The sequence below is a fragment of the Drosophila sechellia genome, chromosome 2R (genome assembly GCF_004382195.2).
Source record: "Drosophila sechellia strain sech25 chromosome 2R, ASM438219v1, whole genome shotgun sequence".
Lineage (NCBI taxonomy): Eukaryota > Metazoa > Arthropoda > Insecta > Diptera > Drosophilidae > Drosophila > Drosophila sechellia.
Genome location: NC_045950.1, coordinates 11,247,492 through 11,261,393, shown reverse-complemented (window position 1 = coordinate 11,261,393; position 13,902 = coordinate 11,247,492). Strand labels below are relative to the sequence as shown.

Below are 13,902 nucleotides of genomic sequence, written 5' to 3'. Positions count from 1 at the left end.
TTAACTTTTATTTTTTTAACCCCATTTCCAGCATCAATCGAGTGTTAATACCCAAAGGATATGAAATCAATCATAAGCCACACCAACTGCACTTCTCACCTGTCTTTCGGTTTCCTTTTATTGCGAATATTGAGTGGGGACAGCGTGGAAGACCTGCTCCACACGTGTATCCATTTTCCCCACTTTTATTTTCGTGGCATGCTCTTGACCCACATTCTCGCAACAATGCAAATTTATATTAAAACAGTAGAGGGAAAATAATAACAAAGCGGGTCTTCGGTAGATGACAGTGTGCCGGTGTGTGTGAGTTCCATTAGCGAAAGTGCAAATCCGTGACGTGTGCTTAGTAATTGTGTCAGAAATAATAAACAAAAACAGACCCAGACACGCACATAATGAGCACCCAACAAGGTGTTCTCGTTTGGGAAAACACCGAATCGAAAACACTCTGCAAACCAATTCATTATACTTGTAAGCATATCGCTTCAGTTATGCTGGAGAAAAGGGATTTTTATTTTTCGCTAAAAATATACACAACTTATCAAACGCAAAAGAACAAATTGAGGTGATCGCCAAAATTATAGTTGTTTTCAAGCCATTCATTCGAGCCAATATTCAAGATATTCAAGTACGCCCAGATGCGTATGCAAACCGAGTAGAAATTGGCCAAAACTAGAAGCTTCATTAGCAGACCGATGACCAATAGACAGATCGCCCTGCCGCTTATGTCACCCACTTCACTCTGAGCCACAAAGATGATGCCCCGATACGTGGCGTTGGTGGTGATTAGCCAGGTAAGGACGAAGACTGAGATATAGGGTATCGTCAAGATCAAAATGGGTTTATATATGGGCGGCGGAGCCACTCCTGCTGTCCAAATTCGGGCTCCAAGTAGTCTGCAGCGACAGCATTGGTACAGATTGATCAGCACACCGAGAATCATAATGCAAACACACAACGACATCGTCAGATCATTAGTAAAAAACGACTTGTAGGCAACTTTATAGGACCTTGTTGCGAACCAGAATGATGTGTCCCAGATCTCACAGGGAATCGGAGTGATGGCAGCCAATTGCAAAATTCCCCATAGGTACAGTATGCTCAGATACGACCGGAGCACCGTCATTATCAATCGAGTGCACTTGTATTTGCTGTATTGTCCAGGCATCGTTAGTTTGCACAAAGCTCCTTTTTCTATAGTAATAACTTGCAGGATAAAAATCAAAAGCCACGCTATGTATGCCAAGGGCGCAGACACTGAATACTACGAAATTTTATTGAGTTGGATTGCTGAAATGAGCGATACATCAGTGAGCACTAGGGATCGAGTTATGTGTGTTTCATCTCTAAAATGAATTAAGGAGATTTGTAGTGCTTGACATCTAAGTCTCATATATTTCGATACATACAAGATTTTATTTTACTAGGCCCTAGCAGGAAGTAAGAAAAATGAGAGAACATTCAAGATATATGAAGTCTCAGAAAGTGTGCTGATGGCTGCGTTTGACATTGTCGGAGGGCAATCATAATTACGACGCTAAGTCGCTGTCATAAATATACATTTTAATTACCCAACCCAGACGGCCTGCACTGCGCTACAGGACATCGTCATGCAACATCTGTCTGCGAGCTGCGATTCCATTTTGATTTAAATCATGCAAAATGGCCGGCCGACAAGTCTCACATGCCAAACTCACAGTTCACCTGGCTCACAGATTCCAGGACGTTGCCAACTTTTGTGGGCACTTTCAAATAAGGACAAATTTTGAGAAATGAAGCATGATAATAAGCCGCTAAATGGAATTTTTAAGCCAAACGTTTTTCGTACGCAAGAGTGGAGTGTGGGGCTTTTGCGGTTGCCAAGATTTGTCATTCCATTTTTTGGCCATCTACTTTTGCTTCTTGCTGGCCACCCAGCACACAGCCTTAAGGACTAAGCCCATTTTTCAATTTCCGACAAAACAAAGTCTTGTGGTTTGTCCACCGCACTGCTCGACATCTCTCTTTTGGGTCCTTGCTCATTTCCATGGGGCTGTTATTGGAGCAAATAAATCTTATGGAAGGACAAACAGTCAGCCGTTGAGGAATACTTATTGGTTTCGCCCCATCTGCTTACATTACCACGTTTCGTTCAAATTGTGCAAAAACATATAGAGCGAAATTCGCAGATGGGGTTCCTGCCAGGAAATTCAAACAAAACTTTAATTAATATTAATCCTGCGCACATAAGCCGATTACGGATTATTAAACAGTATGGAGATACCTTGCTGTTAAACTCATTAAAACTTTGCCAGAATTTAAGTCAATCCTGCCCATAATTAACAGGATTAAGGATCTATTTAAGGGATTGAAATTTGCGTGGCACAAGTTTGAGCTCGTGAAATATTCATTTATTAATTTGTCTACACTTAAATTCCTGCCTCATTAATTGTTCAACATAAAGACCAGTGCGAAACCAGCAAAGCAAACCGCATTTAAGCAAGCAATTAAATATTAAGCAAGTGAATTTTACGGGAGACTCTATAAACATGTTGGATAAAGGTCGTGTCCAAAAAGAAGGTTGCCCAAATAGGTGCTAGAATTGTTGAAATATTTAAGAGGCCCAACCGACGTAGCTACAAGCTAAGCGTTTAGCAGTGGCTAAATAAATACCTGACCTCCACCTGTCACCCAGTAAATTCCATACATGCACCACCACCATGCCACCAAGCGACTTCCTACATTTTCTTGTCTATTTTGCCCTGTTTTGCGGGCCACCTGTATCTATATCTGTATATACATATATTTAGATATATATTATGTGTTTGGGGCAAGCAAAAAATCGCCAATTCAGCGGCTGAAACATTGTTTTCAGCTGGCCTGCTGCTTATTGCGTGTTTCATGTCAATGTTGTCGTTTCTACTCTCGTTTTTTTTTCTTCTGTTTCTTTTTTTTGTAATTTGTTGCATGTTTTTTTTGGATCCGCCTTTTTGTTAGCCCGACAACAGGCGGAGCACTTAACATTATACTTAAATGGCTTGGCCTGATATTGTTGGTTTTTTGTGGGTCTCCCGGCGGTGTAAATGGAATTACAAGCTTGCTTAAAACCGAAAATCCAATTAGGAGAACGCGCTGCGCCGCTGTTTTATCGCAGTTGCTGATGTAGTTGATGTTGCTGCTGGGAGAGACAACTAGCAGCAACATCACGAACAGGTCCTTAAAGATGACACATTACGCGAGATTCCTCACAAGATTATGACGGAGTTACACTCCGCAAGTATAAATATGTAAGGCATTCAATTAAAAAGTCAGTAAAGCACACCATAATGTGTTTGGTTTTCTGTAAACCGCAATTGGCTTTTTCCCTTCCAATTAAGTTTCGTCAAACAACAGGATACATGTATCGAATATCCCACAAATTGGGCAAACCGAGCCTAATGTTCGTCCGCAATTCATCATAATCGAATGGAATCCGCCAGCAATTAACGCAGACAACCATCCGGATACAGTTCAATTACCATAGTCTTTTCGCTCGCATTTTAGCCCAGTGTTTTTGGGGGCCAGAATGCTGTGGGCGTGTGGCCATGAGCAGTAATTAGGGGAGCACGTTTATGCAAACACAGAATTGGGGCCAAACCAGGACGCAGACACAAACAAATTGGTCAGCCAGGCTTTGGGCCAAATAGGTAGGTGAGTTGTATGTAGCTAGCTATACTATATCCACAAATGGCTCCTGGTTGTCTATGCACTTTCTGCGCAAAGGCATGGGTTGTAAGTCAAAAACCGAGGCGAAGCCGCAAATGCGAAATGCACACACGTACAAGAAAATATCCTTAAATGGCTTTCGATTTTCGTGCACATGCCGAGTGTCCTTTTGTGTACGTATGTGTATTTGTGTGTTAGCCATCGCATTTGCATACCAAATGGGCTAAATCGCAGTTTTGGGCCAGAAATTGCATTCGCCTGGTCATATGGCATATGTGTGTGCCGCAATTTTTTTTTTCAGACCCTCACTGAACAAAAGTTCTGTGTGGTCGTTGTTTTTATTGTTTAACAATTTCGCAGTATGCCAACGGCGAGTTTACAACTGGGCCAACACCATTAGCTTGTCGTTGTTGGCCGCCTGCTAGCGATAACTGTGAATAATGATTAACTGGAACTTCTAACTGGCTCACTTCGGATAAGCGAGGCGTGTCTGCTATGCTGGCTAAAAATGGAATAAAGCCATGAAGTGGATCTAGTTAAGCAGAAGAAAAGCGATCCGAAAACCTATTGGCTCTTTTGGCTTGAACTATATTGAGTTTATTAAAACAAATTATTCGACTTTCGCTATTAAATTTATGTATCTATATATCATCAGTCACAACCAATGGAGTCAAGTAATTCTGAAAGTCTAGACATCTTTGTGCCTCTTTGGATTAAACGTATGGCTAATGGAATCATTTGAGACAGTGCTGATTATGACTTATTCGGTCAAAGTTTTTAAATTAACTATGCACCCGCCAGCCATACATGCCCGTTCCATTCAGCGCCTCTAATTGAGTATGTGCTCGGTCACAAAGGAGCAGGCTCTCCATGTCCTCATCGCATCCTTTGAGTTCTCAGGCGAGTCTAATTAGCCGTCGCACAAATGTACGTATGAATGGTATGTATGTCGCATAAGAAGGATACGCCTTTCGAGACCCACCAGGCACTATAATTAAGCCCACACGTGAGCTCTTGCAATGGAAACTGAATTGTTGTCTGGCTGAGGAGCCGAGAGTTCCTAATGCGGTTGCGTATACGCCCCGATGACAGCCTCTGACTTTTTAATGAGCCGGGCCGGCTTCCTTCTTCACTGGCTGTGTGCCCTCGACTCATTGTGCCCTGGGCAAATTATAGCTGAAAACTGCCAACGCCTGGAACGACCTAATAGGGTTAAGCCGTCTTCAAGATTTTCATTATTTATGGTTCTGGCGGCTCAGCGGGTGCGCAGCGATTAAATAACCAATGGCTGACTTCGCCAGATCCAATCCCATGCGTAAACTTTCGGAAAACATTCACTGGCAGGGGAGGCGCAAACTTTCCCTTTTGTCGCGCCACCAAGTGACAAATATTTTTGCCGAAAATACTCGTATATTGCGTAACACGGAAAGTTTGTTGGTATTCCGGTTGGCAGGCGGGGGACCAACTGTAATTTCAGCTTGTATACCCAACTTAAAGTCGAAGTTGTGTAAGCCCGCTGATTCGACGACAATGTGTGCAAGGGACTCCACAATGCTCGAAGGGATCAGCTGCTGGAGCGGCTCGGTAGCTCCAAAAGCGATTCTCTTCTCATCTTGCAAGTGCAACACCTTTGCGACACTCAGAGGAATATTGCACTCTAAGATTATGGAATTATATTATTATTATTTATATGCATCTAATCTCTAATCTTCTTAAAAGTTATTTAAGTATTTTAATATATTAATAATATATTAAAAATATATAAATAACTGTTTTTAATGGGTTTTCCTGCTAGGTACACCTTTTTTATGCCAGTGCGCGAACTCCAGTTACAGTTTCAGGCCTTTGATTAAATCTGCGGCCCAAGCTGCCGCCCTTGAGCTTCTTTTAAGCGTATTTTTGTCCTGTAACCTGGAACGTGGAACACCCACTTACCCTTGTCGTTGGGATCGAATTCAGCCTCTAGCTCGGCTTTGGTTGGCTCTGCGGATGCGGCTGCCTCGGCGGCTGCTGCCGATGGAGCTGCTTCGGCGGCACTGCCGTTGTTGGTCGCAGTTTTGGTTTCCGATTTTTTCATGGTTTCTCTCACTTTGTGGCCTCGAAAGACGGCTTGGATTTTTGTTGCGGCTTTTGCTGCAATTAAAAGTGGGGACACGAACAAGAGAGATTAATAGAAGTTCAATGGTCAAACCAATTTAATTCTTTACAATAAACCACTCATTACTTCAAATTTAGTTAACCATAACTGAAATAAAAAGGTATCTGTTTCTGAAGTAAAGTGTTAATGATCAACTTTTAAGCCATTGCCCATTTGTGTGACTTTCTTATTGATAGATTCCGTTTGAAATACTTTACGCTCAACTCATGTCTCTCGACTACGAAGGAAATGAGTTTTATGACCTGGCTATCATGTGTTGCGAGCTTCAATGACGGACAAACTTTTGCTTTGGCACATCATCGACAGTTCTTAAACTTCGGTTGCAGCTTTCAAACAATTAACTTCAAAAGGGGGCCGCCTCCTGGTCGTTCCCCCTAGCCAAATAGCCACCCCCTGAGCCACTCAATCGATTTTGAATCGAGCTGAGCAAGTTCCTGCAATTTTTCGTTTTTGGCCCCCTGCCAGAGGAGTTTGCCTCAAAAGGGAGGAGGGGGAAGAAAGGAAGATGGCAAAGGGCAAATTCCGCTGTGCTAATAAACTAGAAGTTTTGGTGGAAAATGGTAAGGAAGAGGGCCATGTGCAATAAACATATTTCTGTTTTCCCCATTTTGTGGCCCACTCATGCTGCTCCGCTCGTGTTGGTTGCCTGGGTCAGCATTCATTTTTTATGGCATTTTTCACGCAGATACCGAAGAAGAAAAAAAGCAAACTCTGTCGGCCTTGAATAAGTTATAATAAATTGACACGTAAGGCTTTCGGTTCGGTATTTCGGGCAAACACTATCAATAAGGCAAAGCAATGCCGAAGGAGGAACGCTTTCTAAAAAGTAGTTGTTTGTGCTTGGCACAAGGTTGCTCCTCCGGTGGCGAGTGTGTGGGCGCTGGGAGGTGGTAGGTAGTAGGTAGTAGGAGGACGATAAGTGCTAACGGTAGGGTGTGGCAAGGTTGAGCTGTCAAGTGGCGAGTGCTGTGCTTTTAATAGCTGCCCACTCTGCTGGCCCTACTATTAAATCATCGAATATCCCGCATCAAGATGCGGCCCAAAATGGCATTGAGTTCTAGTTGCGCTTTAAGGATTATTCCGCTTTGCCATGGTTTCCATTTTATCGAATTCGCATTAAATGAAAACATATTTATTCGCTTCCTGGGGCCTTTTTGCTCGTAAAAGTACCGTGTATATTGTTGAACGAACTTTTTTTTAATAAATTCCCACCAAACCGTAAAATATTTTATTTATTTTCCACGCCTGACTATGCTACTTTCACGCCGAATTGGATTTATTAAACTGCCATCTGCTCCATTTGCGTACAGTTCCAGGGGCTATAAACTTTCCAGTGGACACTACGTAACATAAACAATTTAAAGGCCCACAAGTTGTGTTTGAAATATTTAAGTGCACAAAGAAATATGTGCTCAATAAATTAAAAATGCAAGAGTCAAACATGGCTTTGTGTTTGGTCGCATTTTGCAGAAGTTTTCATTTCATATTTAATTGGAATTTGTGTGTTTTATTTTTATAGGTTAGTTTTACCGAAGCTTAAAATGAGCACAAAGCATCAATAAATTATAATTAGAAACTAACAGCGAGAAAATGGAAATTTATGCAGCTCATCTGATGCCGGTGCCTAATGGCCTTAGCTTTAGTGCGACTATTAAATGCAGTGAATTATGCCAGGCGAGGTTATTAAATAAATTTTGCATGTGGCTCATTAAACCTGACAGCCGCAGATACAAAAAAATTAAAGCCAGGCGAAATATGCCAGAAAGGTCCCAGTGGCAACAAAAATTGAATAACCACACGGAGCATTCACACCTGTACCTTCCAGGTATGTACGTGTAGAAAGGGCCTGACACTAAACTCGACACGCACCCAATTACCCACAACGTACTCCCAATATGGTGCCAGGAACAGAGGACGTTGTGCCGCACGTGTAAGGCCATCTTCCTACTTAATTCATTCATAATTCGCCATTTGCCAGGTCATAACCCGGAATCATTTCCGCTTCCGGCAGGAAAAATATGATTAAATTTGTCAAGCTCGACGGTTTTTCCTTTTCTGCTCCATTCTGAGCTCCTTCGCAGGAATCGAGTTCCAGTTCCGACTGTGCCACAATGACCAAGTGAGTTATTTACGCAATTAAAATTCATTAGCTCCTGGCTCTTATTCCTGCTCATTTTCCTTTCTTCTGCTTTTCCTTTCTGACAATTGTCGTTTGTGCTGCTGGGAGTTTGAAAAATGTTTTCCTTCCTAATTAATGCAATTCCAGCATTTAGCTCCGTGGAATGGAGTTGTTTTCAGATCGAAAGCAATTACTTAAATAGTTTTAAGCCTGCTTTGTTTAATCCAAATCACCGTGGTACCCATTCTATAATTTACTTGAATTTTTCCATGAAATACTTTCTGCATGGCATAGCCTGCAGCAAATTACGTACAATTTATTATTTTAATTAAATTGTTGGTTGTCAGGCGGTTGCTGCAATTTTATTTGAATTTCGCTTGGCATCAAAACGTACACTCAGGTGGCCCAGTTTCTTTCGCAAAAAAAAGCGAAAATAATAAAATTCTAACCGGAGGGTGAACAATGCCTGGGGAATATTAAAACGAATGAGTTATGCACGAGAACAGAGGCAGAAGAGCAGCAGGAAAAACTTGGCCCAGCTGCTTCTTGGCCTTAGCAACATAAACAGCGGGCTCAGTCGAGCCAGAACTTAAATAAATAAGAAAGACAGCAAACAGCGAAGCCATAACAGCAAACGGCGATCTGCTTCTTAGATTTCTCTCCATTTAGGAAGGACAATTTAATTTATAAGGATTTCCGGTTTGCTTACTGGACTGACAAAGTTAACTGTAATTTGAGTGGACAATGAAACGAAATGTGAGCCGCTCTCGAGAGAATCTGGATTTAGTGAAGATTGTTTTTACTTGTACTTACCCTTAGATACGCTAGACTAAGTTTCTGAGAATAGGATGGATTTGTTTTCGTTAAAAGCCCAACAAAAATCTTATCAGTAAATGTGATCATAGTTTTAGATTTCTCATAATAGCTGCTTAAATTAGGGATTTGATAAAAGAAAACTTCAGAACATTACGTAAACTCATCATCAGTATGTTATAATAACATGGGTCTCTTAACCCAAGCTAAGTGAGCAATTTTCAGATTTTGTTTTTTGGGGTTTCCTTGACCCCACATGACTCGTTAACCTGACTGGCAGATGTTTCGTGCCACCCCTGACAGCTATTTAAGCTTGACAATCTCCATTAAATGTTCATATACAGCTTGGCAAACTTTTTCCCACTGACATTCACTTATCTAGTCACTTAGGTCCATCGCTCCACTTACCAACTTACCACTCCAACACACTTCCTAGCCTGAATGGATGGCCTGATATGATCTATTTGTGGCTGGTTTAATGCATATATGTCATATTTTGGTGGCAAATTAATAGCGCACAAGTAAAATTATTTATTTATGGCATCTGGTTTTGCCTGCTGTAATTCAACTGATATCCAGCAGACACTCAACGTTTTGTGCAGTCATAAATAATGTTGTTGATTTGTATTATTTATTTCCGTGACTTTTTGTGAATGGTTGCCATGTTCGTTTGTTTGCGCTCTAATTTCTACCATTTTAATAGTATTTCCAGTGTGCGTGGCAAATATCGCCCGACTCTTTACAATCCGTGACCTTGCCTGATTACGGCTTTTGTAAAACGCCAACTGTTATCAGAAGAATTTGTTCTTGCTGCGGGGCTCACGAAATGAAAATGTTTGTCGCACGTGCTGGCAACCACAAATAGGGAATGGCAACATTTCTGATAAATTGTAATACAGCGCAATGGGAGAGAACCCACACTATGTCAATCCGAAACAGTTGTGGTTTATCGATTGATACTTTGTAGTCTTCCTTTCCCAATAATATAACTTTTCCCAGTTGAACTCTCTGTGGAAACCAAAAGCAAGGGGAGTTTATGTTGCGCAATTTGCTTAACTGGGCCCACCTAATTGCTGGGCTTAGCTCTAGGAAATTATGTACAGAACCCGACGGTCAAAATGTGCCATAAATTACTGGCTCTTATCTGAGTTAAATGTGACTTACCAACACTGACTGCTCGCACTGACAATCAGATTGCCCATAATAAACAGGCTTTGCATAATTAAACTCAGGCAAACCACAATTTCTACAATTCACATGTATGTAAAGGGACTGCAAAGCGTAAGGCTGGGAAATCATTCATGTGCATGCGATGCGATAAAAACCAATTTAAATGAAAAATCTAACCATTTATTATTATTATTTATAATTTATTACATCATATTTGAAATTTAACTTTCATCTATCAAACTCAATTTTGATTGAATGCCTCTAATTGATTTATATATATTTATGCATGTATACATAAGTGAATTTCCATGCAATTAATTTGTATAGTTTTACTTGGCCATCATCACCAGTTTAAAATAGAAATTCGTTAAAGTTACGTATACGCTTCGTAGGCCCGGAAAGAGGCTGTTTGATATGCAGGAACGCAGCGTCCAGAAAATTATGAAGGCAAAGCAGCTGATGACACCATTGAGCTTTACTCCCAATTGGGCATTCGACAATATGGCTTAATCCAGTCACGTTCTACTTTCAAGACAATTTGCTTTCGTGCCGGGATATATTTTATTTTACTACTTGCTGGTCGTACTGTTAAGTTTGATAAAATATTTTCACAGTCGGAAAATCTGCATCGCTGTGGAAAACCACTAATTGGAAATACAATTAGCTGCCATGGTTGAAGAAAAGTTTCCAATTCAATTTACGAATGTCTAAACTTTTCCTTTAAGTTTGTCAGCACTTGATGAATTTGATCTGAACAAGGTGGTGGAAATATTTTATATTTAATTGGGCAACAATTTAAAATAACAGCTTTTCATTTAAGAAGTAACTATTTCCTAGCAGGCGGACTAAGTCTAAAGTTCTGGTCTGCAAGTTTGCCGGATGTGTTGAGCTGTGTTTACATTTTATGTTACTTTTTCGCTCAACCCTCCATTACCATATTTCCGGTGTATTTGCGAAAACACTCTGAATACTCCACGCGTGCTTCCCTCTTTACTTGACTCTGCGAAAAGTTGCCATCGTGTGCAATATTTATTATTAAAATGCTACTCAAAATTCGCCAGCAACTTTTGCCAACAAAATTAAAACAGCCGAAGCGCGCCAACGCAGCACAAAAAGTTGCCGGAAAACTATGGCAAAAAAAATTCCGTTCCGCCACCAGTTCCATTTGCCCCTTTTTTTACCCCCCCCAGTTTCAGATACAGAAAGAGTTTTTGGGCAAAACTATGTGGCCAACGCCAGAACTCCAGGGACCTTCAAAAGTTACATTTATTAATAAAGAATCCACTTGCATGGGCCAAACGAATGGATCCCCTTTCTATCTCCAGTCATCCGGTCCTCGAATCGCCCCCTTTTGTGCAGCACAATTGAAATTGAAACTTATTACGTCGATGACGCGAACGACAGTGAAGAGGAGCAACAAGCTCCTGGCTGCCACACGGTGCTACCCAAGTGCAACTGCACAGGGATCGTCCTGTGGTCCTTTGGCTACTTTTAAGGCCAAAGTTCATGTTGAGCTAACGGTAACTGCCTTGTCTAGCATGCCAAATGGTAATTTGCTGCGCGGTTCTCCTGGTCAGAGGTCCAATCATTTCGAGGCCTTTGATGCGGGGTCACTGAGTTGAGTTTTAATCATGAGTTGAACGAACAGAGTATGGAAGTAGGATTTAAAAATGCTTGGGCATTTGTTCAAAGCGGATATGGACGGGATTTCAAATGTAATCTTATCCCGATTAGATACAATTTTAATTTCATATCTATACATATACTATGCAAATGGGTTTTTTTCAGCTAAAAAAATCTCAAGCATTCCCCTCTTTGTAAGGAAATGTTTGTTGTAGTTTGAAAGGGAAAATTTAAACTAATCCAGTTAAGTTCAGTTGTTCAATATCGGATTAACAGTCTTTAAAACGTACTATAAACATACAATGATACTATTCCGTTTAGAATTATTGATATTATTTCATGACTAGCGGTTATAAGGCTTGCAAACAATTGATTTTTAGTTTAGCTTCGATTTTCCTGAGTTGCAAGCGATGTTTCCTGTTTTGCAGAAAGTGGAAACTTAATTACCAGCTGACATGCGAAAAATTAATTTTCACCTTATATATTGTGCGCCGTAAAGGCGACCATTAAAAACTTAACAAATGTCATGCTTACGTAGAAATCTTTTACTTTTCCTGCCTGCCTTGGTCACGTTTTCATTTTCATTATTATTTCGCTGATGGCTTTTCCTCGCTTTTCTTTTCGTTTCCTTTTTTTTTGTTTGGCTCAAACGCGTGAAGTATTGACTGCCATTGTTTGTTTGTTATTGCTGTTGTTGTTGTGCAAAGTGGTTCACATTATTGCTGTTGTTTTTTTGGTTTTGTTACATTTATTGTGGTAATTTATCCTCAAACTTTTGCCCGTTTGTTTATGCCTGTCACCTATTGTTTGTTCTCAAGCGAAATGGTTATTGTTATGCTTATGCAAAAGTTTATTTTGTATATGTGCGCATTTAAATGTCAGTTAAAATTAACAGAATTGTCAGTAAATGAGCAAAATAAATTGCGAAACGTTAAGCACTGAAGTCAAATATTCGTTTTCATCTGTCTGCTGAAAAGTGTCGGAAAAAGTTTGTGTCATGGTGAACTGAACTATTAGAATAGTTATCTGCATAAAAATTCCATAAACTAAACATGCATTAGGGTCAATATAGAACTCTATAGATTCTGTACCCTTGCACAATTTTAATTAACAAAATTGAGCCCATTGCATTTATTGGGTCATGACGAGGGCCGAAACTGTTTTTTCTATGTGAACATGGATATACTCATAATTCTCAATGCCATCCAGCTGCCTTCCCATCTAAATTGAGCAAATTCCACTGTCAGTGTCGCAAAATAAATGACATAAAACAAGCTGAGCCAAATTAAGTATCTTGTCATGTGTGTCTCTCTTTTTGAGAACCAGACCCCAAGGAGGCGTTATCCAAGTGGCCCAAACATATCTTGTCCATTTACCCCGCCAAACCTAAAGAATACTCTACCACTCAATTAGACAGGCGGGTGGACTGAAGAATCAAATTAACTGGTGGCTGCCCCAAAAGAGTCATAATAAAAATGAAGGTCTCCCAATCCCTTGGATGTGTGTATATAAACCCCCGATATATGTAGGTGTAGTGTAGTTGCTGTGTGGGAAGACCAATGCAAGCATGCAAATGTAAACACTGAGTGAAAATGAAACGGAGACGCCTGGTCTCGAGTGCCAATTTGTGGTGTTTCTGAGCCAGTTGGAGTCGAGGAAATGAAAGAACAACAAGTTTATCAATAGACAACGCCAAGTAACAACTCGCTGGGCGGACATAAAGTGGCAAGCCATAACGATGATCTAGAGAAAGCTATAACCGGGCAACAATACAACTACACTGAGAGAAAAGTCCTGACTTTTTCTTAGAATATTATGTAAAAGGAGGGTTTGGATATTAACATTTCTTTTTTCTCGAAACTTCGAGTGAATTTCTAAAGATATCCCAGAAACGTGATCATTAGAAATTCCCCCAGTGTAATGCCAGAAAAATGTTATAATCTGGTGGAACTAATTTTACACAAAGCTTGTTACAAACAACAGCCAGCAGATTTCAACAAAGCCCCAGTCCCAGTGACTTTCTGTAGTGGATTTACAAACAAGAATGCGATTTTTCAAGAGTCCAGCAAATATGAGCCCTAAAATGGCAAGCCTTAAATTTTTCAGCTTTTGAGTGGCAATTTCGAGGCAACTGGAACTGGTATTCGTATTTATATGTATTTGCTTGTGGGGAAAAGTCAACAGAGGCAAGGCAGCTCAGCGGAAAAGGAGCTTATCAAATTGTTTGTCACTCAGAAATGTTTGCAAAGTGACAGTCGAGTTGTTTTGCAGGGCGAGAGAATGAAATTCGAGGAAAATCAAGTGGGCAAAACACGTCTGTGCTGTCACTAGATTC

The 13,902-nt window shown here is 40.5% G+C and overlaps 2 protein-coding genes across 5 annotated transcripts in view; both read right to left on the bottom strand.

The window, feature by feature from the left end:
- The window catches only part of LOC6609250 (cilia- and flagella-associated protein 91), a 34,824-nt gene that overhangs the window by 3,902 nt on the left and 17,020 nt on the right, over positions 1-13,902 (bottom strand). For 2 of the 4 annotated variants that reach the window (XM_002033904.2, XM_032715325.1), the window contains exon 2: positions 5,620-5,817. In XM_002033904.2, coding sequence (XP_002033940.1) covers positions 5,620-5,817 — 198 coding nt within the window. Of the gene's footprint in view, positions 1-5,619; positions 5,818-13,902 lie in introns of those variants that run through there. The other 2 variants (XM_032715324.1, XR_004361372.1) reach the window with 2 other exon arrangements.
- On the bottom strand, positions 481-2,590 carry LOC116800427. The gene has a single exon (XM_032715326.1). The coding sequence runs from the start codon at positions 1,166-1,168 to the stop codon at positions 542-544; it is 627 nt and encodes a 208-aa protein (XP_032571217.1). The 5' UTR covers positions 1,169-2,590; the 3' UTR covers positions 481-541.